Consider the following 18282-nt stretch of genomic DNA (forward strand, 5'->3'; position numbering starts at 1 on the left):
TCCTTGAGCAGTGCATTTTCATGAAACAGCACTGGATTAAGTCTTTCTCATAATTAAATCCAGCCCATATATTCATCAGAATCTTCTTGCAGTGATTGCTACAAGTATCAATCCACCATCTTGGAATAGGGAAAGGAGAAAAGGCTTGAAACTTTCTATACTTATAAACCCCACCCTCCCCAGACAATTCTTACACACTTAACACTGTGGATAAAATGATGCAAGACAAGAAAAGGAACCAGTGAAAGTTGTGTATTTTTATTCTTTGGTGCCCTTAGGGAGGGGTGGGAAAAGTACAGAGAGTCTTAGAGGTTGATGGAAGGACAGAAAAATATTTTTGAGGTAAGCAGTTAAAGGGGGATCAAGATAACAGAAAGAATAGTTTTGGGGAGACACTTCTTCCTCTGACAGTTTGTATAGATTCTTGGGAAGATCCTTAAAACGGGTTTAGAATCTCAACACAGCCAAGTTCCTGTGGGAAAAGGAAGTGATGTTGCCCATAACAACCACTTGTAGCAAATTTTGTTTATTTAAAGCCTCAATTTCAAGTTTCTTTTTGGTATGTATCTCCCTCTATACTCATATATCCCAAACTAAAGTTAAAGAAACTGTAACTGGATTTCATCAAACAATTAACCACAGCCCAGGAATGTAGTATACAGGGTCAGGATACCCATTTCATTTGCTGGAACTTCCAGACTCCACAAAAGTCTGGCTGAAGGCTGTGTTTTCATGCTTTATGTTTGAAATATTCTACAATAATACTAAAAGGTAAAAGAAGTTTGCATTTTATTTTAAAAACCAACTAGTTTACAATTTAACACACCCAAGAGCATCCTGGAGATTGGGGGCCAATTCAAAGAAAAGTACTTTTATAATAATTTAACATCTGGGGTGTAGGGAGTAGCTTTTACACTAAAAGTTTATATTGTTTTCCTCTTTCTTAACATATTGTTCAGTGATATTCTAATAATCAATAGTGAAAAGGAAATAACAGAAGTGATAATATGCACAGAATAATTAATTACTAAGTAATAAGGGCAGTTAATTTCTACAATCATTTTTTTTCTTAAAAATTTTTTGATAGGTTGGTTTTTGACTCCTTGTTAAGTCTATTTGATGTGAATTATGAATCTGATAACCTATATATGATTATCATTTTAAAACTTTTCATATAGACGTGCTATTACAATTGTAGAAGTTCAATACTGTTGTGATAATAAAACTTGAGAACTAAAGAGCACAAATTTCTTCATGAATTTATTATATAAAATGTCCCCAAAGCATTTAATTTCTCCTCACTTTCACAATACATAAGAAGCACAGTGGATGAGAGGGCCTTTAAAATGACTATAGTCACATGAGGGTCCCTTGCATCAAGGTAATGTACAAATAAATACCTTAACAGGGTACTCATAAGCTGGCCCAGAAGAACCCCATGTTACCTTATCACAATATGGAAAGCATTTTCTTTTTTCCACTAAACTATGGTGAAAAATGCCACTGTTTTATTTAGCATTACAATACATAACAATTCTGTCTCAATTACTAAAAGAATTAAAATAATCCTGAAAGACATCCTTTTTCCCCTCCAATGATTTGAAAGCGGTATTTTTCCTGCCAATTTCAAGCAAATCATCAGGTTGATCTCCAGTAATCAGTTAAAACAATCATCAAGGCACAAGCTCAGCAAATTAGCTGTAACTTGCAGTAAAATGATATATCGATATGTCTCTCCTTAGTTAAAAATACATAATCCTTTTATTTTATAATGTAATAAAAGAAATTAACATCACAGACGCAGAATACTAGGAAAAGGGAAACTACTACATTAAATATCCAGAAACTTAAACCTACCTGTACTTTTCTGTAGTACATGAAATTAATCTTTAACGCTTACTTTTTAAAGTAAAATTTAATCTTTGGGGATATACAATGTAATTCTTAGGAGTAATATTTCCATTCATTTCCAGGCCTTCTTACTATATGACTAAGCAACACAAGGCACAGCAGCCATCCTTTCCATTATGCTGCAACACTGATCGTGTGCCTTGATAAAATAGCTGATTAAACAAAATGATGGCAACATGAAGGGGAAACTTTGGATTGTCTATTTAAAATCTAGGTAATAATTAATAAAAAGTTTATTTTAAGTGCACTTTCACATGCTTTCGTTTATAATAAAACAAACTTACTAACTGACTACCATATCATTTGGCCAAATGCACTTTCCCCAGTAAACTTAAAACAACAACAACAACAAAAAAAAAAAAAATCCCTGTCCTTTCATATACTAAGAAAGAGGATTGGCTACTTAAACAATTCATTGCAAGACACGTGAAGACAACATACTGTGGCATGAGTTGTTTTTAATTTGTTGTGCTGTTACTAAAGTCAAGTTCTGAGGGCTGCAGTTAAAACATTACGAGTTCTCCCTTCTGTCTTTATTGATTCCCAGGATTTTGCACAGAAAACTCTTTGGGGGCTAGAACAGCAGTACTTGCATCACACTGTTTCCAAGACTTCAAGTTTAAAAAGCAAATCGTTTAAAAAAGAAAAAATACAGTTCCTGATTTGAGTTAGATACAGGGACAAAAAAGAGCACATACTTGAAGGTTACATGGTCTACAAATGGTGGCAATGTTTTCCTTGGGGGAGTAGTTTTGTTGGTATATATATTTTAAATACTCAAAAAAGGCTCAACCTCAAGCAGTAATAAACACAAGCAAAAGTGATTTAACCCTTAAAATAAATATTCAGAAAAACCTCTCTGTACATACAAGTGAAAGAATATGTAACACTTTCACGCAAAAAAATAATTATAATAATAATAAAGGATTTGTTCATATATGTAGCTGAAATCTGCTGTTCCAGCCCACATGTCCCCAATAAAGAAGGGAGGCACAGACATAGATGACTACTGTGGTTCACTATCTTACAGCCTTTTTGTACCGGGACACTATCACCACCAAATTTATCCCTCATTATATTTATTAAAATTTTTTTCTTTTTTTCATTTTTTTCTTCCTTCCTTTTTTTTTTGTTTTTATTTTGTTTTACAGCATGCCAAATCCTTTGGCATACGTGATGGCCTTCAACAATCTCTCTTTAAGTTTTTCTTTGCTTGAATATTCCGGAAGTAAAAGGACATTAAAGCAAGTATGAGATGTAGGTAACCTAAATAGAGAAAAAGGGGAAAAACAGGAAAATAATAAGTCATGGGAAATATGCTCAGTATTAAATGCTCCTATTTTTAGATGGTATATACAGGTGAGATGGTTTGCAATGAAGGCTATACATCAAAGTAAATAAAACTTTTTGTTCTGCAACCACCAAGAATCAGTTTATCTTTACCTTATAAATTAATGATAATATGATGATGATGATGATAATATTTGTATTGGTTATATTATTACAACATAAAGAGTTATTGTTTTAGGTAGTTAATTAACTAAATCTCTCACAAGAAATATATAGTGGATTAACACTAAACCCTTAAGAGTTGAGATGTTAGACAAGATGTTAGACATCTTACATTAACACTAAACCCTTATCACTGAGATGTTAGACAACTTACTCTAAGGTGAAGAAAATATTCAGAACTGGTTTTAAGATTTAAAAAGTCTGTGCTCTTTAATGTTTATTAGAAGCAGTGTTGGCAATATAACTATGAAAATGTTTTATAACAAACAAATTTATTTACATTAACACCATGATGTATCAAATAATGTAGAATAAATCCTAATGGAAATGTGTGTATACATTTAAAACACTAAATATGCTAGTTCATGAATGGTCTTTATCCCACAAAAATGTGAAGCTATACAATGGGGAAAGAATACAATTAAATGCCCAAACTGAGGTTTCAAGCATATTCTAATGCTGTACAGATAATCTTCTAAACCTTAATTTAACCATTCTAGATTATTATATAGTATGGTTTTCAATTAACAGTGAACCAAAATGGAATGAAACATACTAATTTGAAAAAATTCTAAACCAATGCAAGCCCCTAATAATTTTTAATGAGACACTTTTCCAAAAATTTCCTAACAATAACAGCAAAATATTCCCTCATCTAATGCTTCATGTGATTTGGAAATTCCTATATAAAAATCAGAAGTGTTCAAAAGCTACAATAGGTCACATGTGTGTGATATGTAATGCAAGGTTTTCAGTAGTCATGTAGTGATAATTTAATAATTACCTTTCTGTGTCTGGGCCATTTTTGGCTATAATCATCTTTAATTTTCCTAGTCCTCCCACAGGTGCTCTGTCTGTGCCCGTGGTAAATTGCAAGAAGAGTCTTTTCTGTTCATCTGTAAATGAATGAACGATTTCCCAGAACTCCCTAATGAGAAAAGATACAGGACTGATTTTAGTTTGACATTCACTTTACCAACAATATAAGCTTATATTGTGTATAAGAACAATGTTAAGGGACAAGTTTAAAGTAACATTAGAAACTCTAAATATTCATTCCTGGTTATTTAGTAAATCTACTTAGGCAAATTTATTTTAAGTAAACAATTCTAAATACATAAAATTTAAGTTCATGACTATATAATCTGCAATAGTAAAAAAAACAGCAAAACATGTCCTAGCACAAGGAAATGGCTGAATACAATGGTATAATCATAATATATGTTTAGTAAAAAGCAAAAAGCAAAATTGTCAGAATTGAAAAAGATTTAAATTGTAATATACTAACTTCAGATGCTTTCAAGTATATTATCTATCCTTCCTCTCTTATTTCCCTTGTCCATTCAAACACTCCTTACTCAATTTTGTAAGGGAGAACAAGGGTGAAAAACCACAAAATGATACAAATAAACCAACAGAACAACCACCTACTTATTAACAGTAATAGAAACATAAATAATTTTTATATGAACTAGAATATTTGACCAAGTAGTATGTATTGTATAAGAAGGGAGAGAATATATTATCATGGTATTTATGTCATATGCAGTTACTTTAAGAAAATTATTTTATCGTATTTCTAAAACCTATGTAATAAGTGCAATGTCTCATGACACTTAGGTTATTCTGAAAATGAAAGCTCATAAAAGCAATCTTGGCATGCTTGTTTAAATAATCAGCTATATCAATAAAACTAATATACACATTAATTCACAACTTAAAAACTTAAGACTTCAAAAGAAAAAATTGAGTATTTTTACTTGGGTACAGAATGCATTGTAAAATTCACTTTAAAAGTTCTTTCCAGAATTCTGGCAGAGAATGTCAAACTACCCAAATTAGTAATTACAATTCTACTTTTTTTATATTCTTTTTTACTACTAAATACTGGTGATTTTATTGTTACAATACCATTCTTCTGACAAAACACACTGTATCCAAGGCTTTTTTCAAAAGCCTTATGAGATTTCATCACTTTATTCAATTTCCTTCCACTTCCTTTCTTTGCCACCCATCCTCAGTTTCTGCAAACCTATCACTTGCCTAAATGAAATAATAAAGATATACAAAGTAAAGGAAACTGGACATGTAACTTGCAGAACCATCTCTCAGTTAAAAAGTAAAGGAATCACACCACAGTTTACGTACTTTTGGGGGGCTGGCAAGAGAAAACATGTCTACTAAAGTACTGAGCCTTCTTCCAGCAGGGTGTGTGTGTGTGTGGGGGGGGCTGCCCTGCAGTGGGTGATAATAAAGCTTCCCACACTGTAATCAGTTACTCCTAAGGAACTATAGTATCAGCTGCCAGCGAGAAAGACAGACACTGAAGTGGAAGATAGGGAGTGGTGACAGTGAACAAGTCAAGCTTTATAATTAAAAAGTTATTTCTTTGGTTATATTTTTTTAATTAAGAAGTTAAAAAACAGACTACTATCAACTCAACATAATGGAAACACTTATTCAATAAAATTCACTTCCTATGTGATGTGCAATGTTAAACCTCTAATTAAATAAGAATGCCTCTATTTAGAAAACTGAAGATGAAGCTCCAGGTTTCTACATAAAAGTGGTAGTTACATGGATCAGACTCCACTCACATCTCTGAAAATCTACACAGATCAAAAAGAACAGAAAACAGAATAAACAACGAATATCTAGAGTAAAAAAAGGAAATGGAGCAAAGAAATCCAAATGTCAATTGAGTGGGATAATAAACACTCCCGATCAGCAGTTAGCACATGAACTCAACACTAGCAAAGTGCTATGTGGAAAGCAGGGTGTATAGATTAACACTGATGAGGCTTTACCCCCACCCTAAGAGAGAACTACTGAGGGCAAGTTAGAGCACTGATAACAGGTTGGTTAAAAGCAAAGGCCACAGAACTGGGTACACTAAACCATAATCTAAGCCACTTGGGAGGCTAAGGCAGGAGGGTCACAAGTTTGAGGCCAGCTAGGGCAACTTTGCAACACCATGTCTCAAAATTAAAATTAAAAAGGGTTGGGCGTAGCTTAGTGGCAGAGCCCTGAGCTTCATTTCCCAGTATTGCAAGAAGAAAAGGAAAAGAAAAAACAAATCAGGACAGGCAACAAGAAAATACCTAGACCAGAAAATGACACTGTGCCTGAAGGGAAGGGGAACAAAGGTGTCCCTTGAAAGTAGCTTCTGGCCACAAACAGATGGAAATGACTGGTAATAAGGGGGCTTTAACTAAAAAAGATGGAATTCAAGAATCAGAAGGCACTGGACCACATAAACTTGAAAATATTTAAGTATATTTTATCATGCTTCCTTTTCACTAGAACTGTTTTTTGCGGTAAACAAATAGCACCCACTGATAAAGAAAAAAAATGGCATAATGGTATGTGTACAAAAAGAGATGAAAAAAAATTCCAAATCATCATTTTGAACCTCCACTGAAGTAACCAATTAAAGGGAAGACTGATAAGACAGGGACTTCAAGTGAAAAATAAGTTATTGTAGGAAGATGATGGTAGCAATAACATCTTTACTTTAATTTTCATTTTTTTCAAAATAGCCCCCCCACACAAAAGTACAAATTGAATGAAAAAACCAAAGACCCACAACAAAATTAGGCAATAATGTATTCTCCACGAACTCCTGCACGTAAGTGGACATGAACAAGTACTACAGCTGGAAGACCTGGTTGGTATCAACATCTACACATCAAGTAGAAGAGAAGTTAACTTCTGGGTTTCTGATAGCACTGAGAGGAAGAGACTCTCAAAATTGACACCCACTTAAAAGCACAAGTCAATCTGAGAACAGCAGTTAAAAGCTGAAGGGAGTTCTACAAAATTCAGTTTGTAGATGATTAATGATGGGTTAGGGCCCTTAAAACTCTTGGAATAATCAAAACACCTTTCAAAAACAAACCCGGGCTGAGGAGATATTGCTGGGAACAACATCCAAATGGATCAGGTCAAGGATAAAACAGATAAAGGAAAGTTGAAATATATACAGGATGAGGTAGTAAAGATGACAATTTGAAAAAGCAGAACACCATTACTTTTTATCAGTTTACACAAACTTAGAGCCCTTCTGAAGTGGTGGGGTGGGGGAAGCTATATTGGCCCGTCTCTCTTGAAAGTATGGGAAAGTCATTTCACTTAAAATGAAAATGAACAGAAAACAAAAGGATCACAGTGAAAATTGCCCCAAGTTATTATTAGAGTATGTTCATGAAACAATGTCCTTAGGGAATGAAAGTACAACAAAAGATCTCAATAAAACAGATGAAAAACGAAAACAAATTTCAAACGGAGCTAAAACAAATTTTAAAATAATGGAAGTTATTGAAGAACCATATCAAAACTTAAAAACTTTAGAAAAGCAGACGGAAGACAAAGTCTCAAAAGATATGATTAAAGGAGGAATTAGGAAAAAATGGGGAAAAAAATCATGCCAAATACAAAGAAACTAAAATTAAACTAAAAAAGGAAGAAATAAAGATAAAAGCAATACCCCTCAAACAAAATAGAAATAAGAAAATCTTAAGAATTAGGGACGGGGGAAGCAATGAAACAATGCCTTGCATTCCTTCTTTATTTAGAGACAGTTTGCTGGCACTAACAGGTGGAATTTTACTCTATGATGGGTTCTGGCCCTGGAAGTGCTACTTTATGCTGTGAGCTTCAAGAGTTCCTTGCAGTCCCAAAGTACCACATGGTCAGGAGCACTGCCGGACCACAGTTTATGAAGCATTCTCTAGCCCAGAGAGAGCTAGTGGGGTGCTCCTCCCTCACTCAAAAAACATTATGGAATGCTTTGTGGAAGCTTAGCCCAAAGAAGCCCCTCAAGTAGCACCATCAAGGACCAGTGTGTGGAAGCCCCCAGTGGAATGAAATAAATGAATTAAACCATAAGAGCACCACAAAACCTCTGAACACTAAAATTGTCATTGGAACCACAACCCAAAAAGCACACCAGGATCTACATGTGTTAAACCTAAACAGGACGACTGCCTGTTAAAGTAAAAAATCCCAAGTCTCTTAATATAGAGCCAAAATTATCACAATGCAATAAAAATTCACCTGTCATACCTTCACAAAGAAAAAATCTTTCATAAGAAACCAGAATAATCACAAAGAAAGAAAATCAACCAACGCCAACACAGAGATGAATAAGATGTTGAAATTATCTGACAAGACTTTTAATACCATCATGATAAAAATGATTTGACAAGCAATTACAAGTTCTGTTTCAAAAATGAAACAATAGACAATGTCAGGAAAGAAATACAAATTACAATAAAAAGAGCTAAATGGAAATTACAAGCCTAAAAAATACACTAGGAGAAAAATAATCACTGGATGGACTCAACAGTAAATGAAGATGACAGAAGAACAGAACAATAAAGAAAAAATAGAATGAAAAATGAACCAAGCTTTAGGTACATGTAGAGCAATAACAAATGATTCAACATTTGTATCATTAGAAGCCCCGAAAGAGAAAAGAGAGTGAGGCTGAAAGAGTATTTGAAGAAATAATGGCTGAAAACCTTCCATGTTTGGCAAAGACACAGGACCATCAATGAAACTATTTCTCAGGAATACAGGGGAAAACAAAGTCACATTCAGATACATGAAATTAAAAGACTTTGTCATTAACAAACTGACTTTTAAGATCAGCTAGGGGAACTGTTAAAAGGTAGAATCTTGGAAAAAATAACGAAACAGATTACCACTCTTACAAGTTCTATAAAGGATTTTTGACAACTGATATAAAAATTATGATGGTATTAACACTCAACACAAAAATATTAGTGAAGAAAAAGACCAAAAATGAAAGCAAGGTTTTGCATTTTATCCAAAGTAACGTTGATATCAGTGAACAACAGTAAGTCACATATGTATAAAGTGCTATCCACAGTAACCATGAAGAAAATGACACAGGGCAAAACACATAAGAAAAAGAACATTATAAATACATCAAGACAACCCCCCCCAAAAAAAATAAAAGTTCAAATAACCAAGTAACCATGGATAACAATAACAAATGAATGAAAGAAAAAGAAACTGAAAACAAATAATGAAGTAACAAAACGACGCTCCAACATATCAATAATTGCCTTAAATATAAATAGTCTAAGTATACCAAGGCAGAGACTGATAGGTTTTTTAAAAAATGACCTCACTATATGCTATTTACAAGAAATTGATTCCAAGTGTAGCAACACAGATCGAAAGAAAATGATGGGAAAACATCAAACAAACATTCGTTTTAAAAAGGGAATGGTTATAGTTACATCAGATTTAGAGCAAAGAAAATTATAAGACATAAGACCTTAAATAATGATAAAGAATAAGTATACCAAGATGACATACTGATTCTAAATGGTTAATTACCAAGTGACAAAGCCTCAAATATGCATGAAGCAAAATCCAATGAAGAGATACAAATCTCAGAAACAGACCAATACATATATGCCCAATTGATTCATGACTTATAAGAAAAACCAATTCAATGGAGGAAGGAGAGAAGTGGTATATTCATAAAGTACTCTCAAAACTCAACAGTAAAAACCAAGTGCACAGTTGGTATTTATCCCAGAGAAACAAAAACTTTAATGGTATAACAATTATAAGCATAAACAATTTTTTTAAAAAATATTTATTTTTTAGGTGTAGATGGACACAACATAATGCCTTTACTTTTATGTGGTGCTGAGGATCGAACCCGGGTCCCGCCTGTCCTAGGCGAACGCTCTACCGCTGAGCCACAATCCCAGCCCAAGCATGACCAATTTTATTGAGTTTTGCTTTACTGTGTTTTAATACTACATTTTTCTTTTTTAAAACAACCCTCAGTCAAGCAACCTAGGGATGTCATTTTTTAAAAAATATTTTGTTGTAGATGGACAAGATACCTTTATTTATTTTTTTTATGTAGTGCTGAGAATTGAACCCAGTGCCTCACAGGTACTAGGCAAATGTTCTACCACGAGCCACAACCCCAGCCCCTAGGGATGTCATTTTTGCAACTGCTTTGATTTTGGCCCCCTTTGTATCTCTGTATAACATTTTGGTAGTACTCAAAATATTCTGAATTTTCCCCTTACTATTATCTCCTTACTACTGTGTCTTTTATGGTACTTTGTGATCTTTCATGTATTGTAATTATTTGGGGGAATCACAAACCATGCCTATTTAAGACAGTGAACTTAATGTTCTGACTGTTCTACTGGCCAGTCATTCTCCCACCTCTCCCCTCTCTCCTTGAACCTCCCTATTACCTGAGATGTAATATTGAAATTAGGCCAACTAATAAGCCTACAAAGGCTTCTAGTGTTCAGATGAAGAGTCTCATATCTCCACATTAAAAACTAGAAATGATTAAGTTTAAAAAGAGAGGAACATTGAAAGCTGAGATAAGCTGAAAACTAACCCTCTAGTACAAGTTACACAAGTTGTGAATGCAAAGGAAAAGTTCTTGAAGGAAATTTCAATTGCTACTCAAATGAACAGAAATGTCAAAAAAGTGAAATAGGAGAAATTCTTAATGGGTAGATAGAATAAATCAGCCACATTTTCTTAAACAAAAATTTAACCCTCTTTAATTCTGTGAAGGTAGAAAGAATCAGGAAGGTACAGAAGAATAATTAAAGCTAGCAAAGATGGGTTCATGAGGTTTAAGGAAAGAATCCATCTCCAAAACTCAAAATGCAAAGTGAAGCAGCCAAGTGCTGATGTAGAAGCTACAGCAAGTTACACAGAAGATCTAACTAAGGAAGTTAGCTGCACTAAACAACACATTTTCAATATGGACAAAACAGCCTTATATTGGAAGAATATCCCAACTAGAACTTTCATAGCTAAAGAGAACAGAGTGTCTGGCTCCAAAACTTGGGAGACTGATGCAGCTGGTAACTTAAGTTGAAGCCACTGCTCATTTATCATTCCAAAACTTCTAGGACCCTTAAGAATAACCTTAAAACTATGATACCTGTGTTCTACAAATGGAAAAACCAAGCCCAGATGATAACACATCTGTTATCACAACATGGCTTACTAAATATTTTAAGTTCCTTATTGCTCAGTAAAAGAAGTGTCCCTTGAAAAGATTAACTGCAAAGGGCAAATGGTTACCCAAAAGCTCTGAGGTGCAATAAGATTAATGTTGTTTTCTTGTCTGTTAATACAACATCCATTCTGGAGCCCATGGACCAAGGAGTACTTTCAAAGTCTTATTTAGACATATACTTCATTATACCATGGCTGCCAGACAATGATTCCTCTGGATGGATCTGCACAGAGTAAACTGAAAATCTTCAAAGATGGGCAGTGGGTATAACTCAGTGGTAGAATGTTTGCCATGCAGGTGGGAAGCCCTATTTTGATTCCTATCACCACCAGAGTGGGGGGGGGGGAGTTAAAATCTTCCAGAGAGAATTCACAATTGTTGATAGATGAAATTAAGAACTTTTGTGATTCATGGGAAAAAGTCAAAATATGAACCTAAACAGGAGTTGAGAAGAAGCTGATTCCAAATCTCATAGATGACTTCAAGGGGTTCAAAACTTCAGTGGAGGCAAAAAAAAAAAAGAAAAAAAAAAGTTGTAGGGGACAAAAGCAAGAGATATTAGAATTAAAAGTGAAACCTAAAGATATGACTTAACTGTTGTAATATCATGATAAAACTGTAATGAATGTGACATTGTTTCTTACAGATGAGCAAAGAAAGCATTTTCTTGAGATGGTATCAACTCTGGTTAAGATGCTATAAACTCTGTTGAGATGACAACAAAAGATTTAGAATATTACACAAAGCACTAACAACTGTATCAAACACGTGAAATACTCAAACTTATTCCTAACGTGCATAATTTCAGAAACTACAAAACATCCTAATAGAAACTAATAAAAATCTACATAGAGAGATATAATATGTTCTAGGTTTGCAAGATTCCATGCTGTTAAAATTACAATTCTTTCCAAACTGACCCACACCAGTGAAAGCAAACCAAATAACAATCTCAGCAGGCTTTTTTTCTTCTTTGTAGATATTAACAAACTGACTCATATTTATATGGAAATAAAATAACCAAAGCAATCTAGTATAATCAAAAAGAGGTCCCTGTAAAGCTTTACCTGCTCTATAAAGCTGAAAGAATGAACACAGTCTGATTTTGGTAAAAGAACAAATAAATCAGGGCTGGGGATGTGATTCGGTGGTAGAGTGCTTGCCTGGCATGTGTGAGGCACTGTTCAATTCCGCGCCACATTGAAAAAAAAAAAAAGGAATAAATAAAGTAGAGGTACAACGTCCATCTACAACTAGAAAAATTTTTTAAATTAAAAATTCAAATAAGTTAGTAAATCAGAATAGAGTCCAAAAGACTCACACACAAACCGATTTTCAAGTGCCAAAGTAATTCAGAAAAGCTACAGAAGAGATATAGACTGGAAGAACCTATTCACAAAGTACATATTAGAAATGGGTCTTTCAGCTAGAATGTATTTCAAAAGGAAAAGTCTATAAACAACAAAAAGAAAAAACTAACTAAAAGGGGGCAGAAATTTTACAAAAGTATGACTAGCCAAAATAACATATTAAGTGCTCAACATCATTAGTCATCGGAGACATGCAAATTAATGCTACAATGAAGTACCACTTCACACTCACCAGAAGGACTAAAATCAAAGACTACTACCCTCAACTAAATACTGAAGAAGATATGAAACTATGAACTTTGAGATTTCTGGTGGAGGTGTAGAATGGTGTGCAGAAAAAAGAAAACACTTCTACAGTAAGACTGCATACAGTTTTATTCATAAGTGCCCCAATAATCTAGTTTTTCTCCAACAGGAGAATAGATGAACAAATTTTGTGTATGCATCTAATGCAACCTTATTCTGCCATAAAAAACAATGAACTAGAAATTAATGCAATAACATGGATGCATCTCAAAAATATTCTGCTTATCTAAGTACAAAGGCCAAAAAAAGTATGTGATTTCATTTACATGAAATTCAATAACAGACAAGACTTGTGACAACAAACAAAAAGTGGTTACCTGTGATGAATGAGCACTGATTAGAAGAGAATGCACAGGTACTGTGGGGATAATGGACACAGTCTACATCTAGATCTGTTATATGGATATAATTTTCTAAAACTCTGAACGGCCCAGTTAAGTTTTACATACTTCACTGTACTCAAATCTAACTTCATATAACATCAATATCATCAACACAATACTGGGAACAATTAGGAAACAGGGAATCATGTTATCTTGAAAATTAGTAACTAATAAGACTCAAGCATTTATGCTGATATATATACGTATATATATATATATATATATGTATGTACATGGATCATATATGTGGATTTATAATTCTGGGAAACTAGAAAGTAGATGAGCATTATAGGTAAAACTTAAGAAATGTTACAGGTAATAACGAAGGAGAAATAAAGAATTAGAATATTACCATATACAAAGCTTAATGAATTAGTAAACCCAGGCAATCATGATCCATAATAAAAATTCCTTAAAGAAATAGTCAAATTTTAAGTACCTCTACATAGAAGTAACAACTCAAAAACCTATTAAGCAATTTCTCCATTAAAAAACAGCACAGATATTGTGAATTGTGCTGCTATAAACACTGATGTGGCTATGTCCCTGTAGTATGCTGTTTTTAAGTCCTTTGGCTATAGACTGAGGAGTGGGATAGCTGGGTCAAATGGTGGTTCCATTCTCAGTTGCCCAAGGAATCTCCATACTGCTTTCCATATTGGCTGTACTAATTTGCAGTCACACCAGCAATGTATGAGTGTGCCTTTTCCCCCCACATTCTTGCCAGCACTTATTATTTGTATTCCTAATGGCTGCCATTCTGAGTAGAGCGAGATGAAATCTTATAGTTTGGATTTGCATTTCTCTAATTGCTAGAGATGTTGAACATTTTTTCATATATTTGTTGATTGATTGTATAATTTTTTCTGAGAAGTGTCTGTTCAGTTCCTTAGCCCATTTATTGATGGGGTTATTTGGTTTTTTGGTGTTAAGATTTTTGAGTTCTTTATATATTGTAGAGATTAGTGTTGTATCTGACATGCGTGTATTAAGAATTTGTTCCCAATTAGTAGGCTCTCTATTCACCTCACAGATTGTTTCTTTTGCTGACAAGCTTTTTAGTTTGAATCCATCTCATTTTAAATGCCCTTCAGTAAATGAATGGAAAAAAAAAAGTGGTATATACACACAATGGAGTATTTCAGCATTAAAAGAGAATAAAGTCATGGCATTTGCAGGTAAATGGATGAAGTTGGAGAATACAATGCTAAGTGAAATTTTCCAATCCCAAAAAAACCCAAATGCCGAATCATTTCTCTGATTTAAGGATGCTGATTCATATTATGCTGGAGCGGGGAGGTATTAAATGAACTCTAGATAGGCAAAGGGGAAAAGGGGAAGGAAGGTAGGAAAAATGGTGGAATGTGATAGTCATCATTACCATATCAATAATCATCATTATCGTATCATGTATGAAGATACAAAGGATGTGACTCCACTTTGTGTACAAAAAGAGATATGAAAAATTGTGCTCTATATGTGTAATATGAATTGAAATGCATTGTTTTCATACATAACAAATTAAAAATTTTAAAATATAGATATTTTCTAATATTTTCAAGGAAACACTAAGATGCTACGTTTTTCCTAACAACTGTTAAGTATTATCTGTATTACAGAGATGTGATACATCTTGGGACTGGCAACTGGGGTTTTCATATCACCATGTGATAGGAATCACCTTTAAACTCCAAGTACCAATATAATGACTGCTAGCAGTAAATGCAGCAGCTAGAAATGACCAATAGTGCACCACAAAGAGGAGATAAACCCAAGATGAACAAAATGACAATAAGAATTAATAATAATTAATATAAAATAACAAAAAATACAATTTGTTGCTAGACAAAAGTTAATATTTATTCTGGTGTTTACATATTTGCATTCCAGAGCAAGAACTTTCCAGGAAGGTACCTGTTTGTATACCTTCTCACCTCACCCCACCAGTGGATGCCTAAAGGCATCTCTGTGTCTTTTACCAATCTCAACCGGGAATAAGGACATCTTGTGTTTTTCAGGATTGAATGGGATATTACAGAGAGGTAGAGAATATGGTAGCAAAGGCATTTACCAGAAGCAGACAGAACTGGAAACCTCTACCCTGAAATTAACTGGAAATGCTTACTTATATACTAGTAGAAGTACATGCTAATATGTATGTATTTGCCATACGGATTTCAATAAAAGTGTACCATTTGACATCACCAGGAGTAACAGGTAAGTTATAACCAAAATACAGGGGAAAACAATGCACATAAATATTTCATTTGGGAAATAAATCATACTATAAACACTGATGATTATATTACAAATACAGTTCTAATTTTGCAGCTGAGAAATTGCAAGTTTGCTTATTTGGTAAGTAATATTTAGAGACAAAAGTCCTCTTAAGAATTGAGTACCTCACCTAATCAGAACAGAGTCCCTGGTATAGCCACCATCATATTCTGTAGTTTCTTCTAGTGCTTGGAAATCTAGATTCTGCAAATTCAAGAAAATATGTCTTAATATCTTCTACATTACACCATTAAAACAATACGTGATGTTTTAAAACAATTTTTGTGGGGGCAGACATTTGCTTTCTTACCCGGCTTCCACATATGAGCAATTCAATTTCTTCTGGTCTGAATAAATACTTTAAGGGAGATTCATTGGTCACCATATGAAAACCTCTGCGAAAAGCCTTGAACTGTTTTTCTACTGATTTGTTGAGAATGTAGTCAGAATAGAGATTGACAAATTCCTGCCGAAAACATTAACCACAAGAATGTCTTATAATATGTTATTTAAAAAAAAACAACCTAATTAGTGGGCAAATCATTCAAGAACACTTTTCAAAATTAAAATTTTATACAAAGGAAAATATCTTACAATTTCATAATTCTCTACAATAATCAATATTAAGCTATAAAAAGTTCATGTGCATAAAATGGTAATATATGTTTCAATTTTCATAGTATTTTAAACAAGACTGAATATAAAAGCTGAGGCCTCAAATGGGCATGGTGGCACATACCTGTAAACCCAGTGGCTTGGAGGCTGAGGCAGAAGGATCGAAAGTTCAAAGCCAGCCTCAGCAAAAGCAAGGTGCTAAGCAACCCAGTTGAGACCCTGTCTCTAAATAAAATACAAAATAGGACTGGGGTTGTGGCTCAGTGGTTGAGCGCCCCTAAAGTTCAATCCCTGGTATCAAAAAATAAAAAAGCTGAGGCCTTAATATAATGTTTTAGGTTCCCTTACATTTAAACCATGTGTACATTTATAATAGTCAAAACTTTTAATACAGTATAATGTATTGAATTTGAGCAAACCAGAAAGTCTCATGCTATCTACTACAGAATATTGATAAGCTGCCTACACATCTAGTTCATAAAAAATCTGGTGTTTTGCTTGATGCCTAAGCTACTACACTGAATCATAAAAGGAACTTTATATCCTAACTTAATAAGTATAATATTTTAATATAAACACATGTCCTTATAGGTATACTACAAATGTATATAATTTTCCTGCTACTTGTTTTCAGACAAATAACATTTTGGTCAACAAAAATCCAAATCTGATGTAAAGAATGCTTTAGAAGTACAATTTATATACCAAATGAGAAATACACATACACATTAAATGCAATTATCATTTTTTTGTGTGTGGTAAAAACTTTAATCACAAGGTCCTATTTGCTTCTTAAATTTAAGGTACAAAAACCCTGTTTAGGTACTCATTCTCTCCTACTAAATGTCCTCTTATAAAGGAATTTAGTACTCAACTGTGTGCTCACACACCAGATTAAATCCAAGTTTTAGAAAACTGTAGCTCTACCATTTGCATGAATTTGGTTACTTAATTCCTTTGTTCTTGGTTCCAACTCTATTATACTTCTTTAAAAATTATAAGCATACAGGTTTTGAAATTGTTATCAAAGAGACAAAAACAATGACAATATAAAAACATTCATTACCTTCCTGTTTTCATTTGTAATTGGAATTTTATCACCATTTTCTTTTAGATCATACATCATTGGGTTACCAAAAAGATCTGTTTGTGATATCTGGAAAGTGATCATCATATCATCTTCCACATTTCCTTCATATTCTAGTAAGTCTTTTAAACTCTGATATAGAACCTAATAATGAGAAATGGAAAAATTAACTTCAAAATATAACACATTATCTGTATATAACTAATATAGATATGTGTATGTGTATGTGTATACACACACACACACACACACACACACACACACATTTAGTTGTAGATGGATACAATACCTTTATTTTATTTGTTTTTATTTGTTTATTTTATAATGTGGTGCCAGGGAATGAACCCAGTGCCTCACGAATGCTAGGCAAGCCATCTACTACTGAGCCACAACCCCGGCTCCTGTATATAACTCTTTTTAGAAAAATAAAAACAAAAAATACAAATTGTGTCAGAGAAAAGTGGACCATAAATGATATCCATTCTTCCTGTCCCCTAAATAAAATAGTTCATAATCTAGAAAGACTGTCAGTCATTGATGATGTTCCATTCTTTGCTAAGAAACCTCACACTACCAATTCAGCAACAGATTTCACATTGTGCTCTATGAGAATATCCACAGTGTCAAGTATGGAGGACAGAGCAGAAGGAGAGAAACAGACACAAACTTAAACACAACAAGTCCCTAAGCCAGTGCAACTGTGATTTCACCTGGCAGACTTATATGATCACATTAAAAAAATAAATGTTTACAGACTCTTCCTTCTGGAATTAGTCT

The 18282-nt window shown here is 33.6% G+C and overlaps 2 protein-coding genes across 44 annotated transcripts in view; one reads left to right on the forward strand and one right to left on the reverse strand.

The window, feature by feature from the left end:
- The window catches only part of LOC110598540 (uncharacterized), a 287890-nt gene that overhangs the window by 208188 nt on the left and 61420 nt on the right, over positions 1-18282 (forward strand). For 35 of the 37 annotated variants that reach the window (XR_013438651.1, XR_013438630.1, XR_013438632.1 and 32 more), the window contains one exon: positions 1-17621. This exon is cut by the window's left edge and continues 8221 nt beyond it. The gene's annotated coding sequence lies outside the window, so the exon portion shown is untranslated. The remainder of the gene's footprint in view (positions 17622-18282) is intronic. The other 2 variants (XR_013438625.1, XM_078049099.1) reach the window with 1 other exon arrangement.
- Positions 2350-18282, reverse strand: part of Ube3a (ubiquitin protein ligase E3A) — a 96082-nt gene continuing 80149 nt past the window's right edge. For all 7 annotated transcript variants that reach the window (XM_005316898.5, XM_013359140.4, XM_078049095.1 and 4 more), the window contains 5 exons: positions 17485-17649; positions 16114-16269; positions 15934-16007; positions 4208-4351; positions 2350-3177 (listed from right to left, as the gene is read on the reverse strand). In XM_005316898.5, the coding sequence (XP_005316955.1) occupies positions 3057-3177; positions 4208-4351; positions 15934-16007; positions 16114-16269; positions 17485-17649 (660 nt within the window). In that variant the 3' untranslated portion in view covers positions 2350-3056. The remainder of the gene's footprint in view (positions 3178-4207; positions 4352-15933; positions 16008-16113; positions 16270-17484; positions 17650-18282) is intronic.

This window comes from Ictidomys tridecemlineatus, chromosome 5 (genome assembly GCF_052094955.1).
Source record: "Ictidomys tridecemlineatus isolate mIctTri1 chromosome 5, mIctTri1.hap1, whole genome shotgun sequence".
Taxonomy (NCBI): Eukaryota; Metazoa; Chordata; class Mammalia; order Rodentia; family Sciuridae; genus Ictidomys; species Ictidomys tridecemlineatus.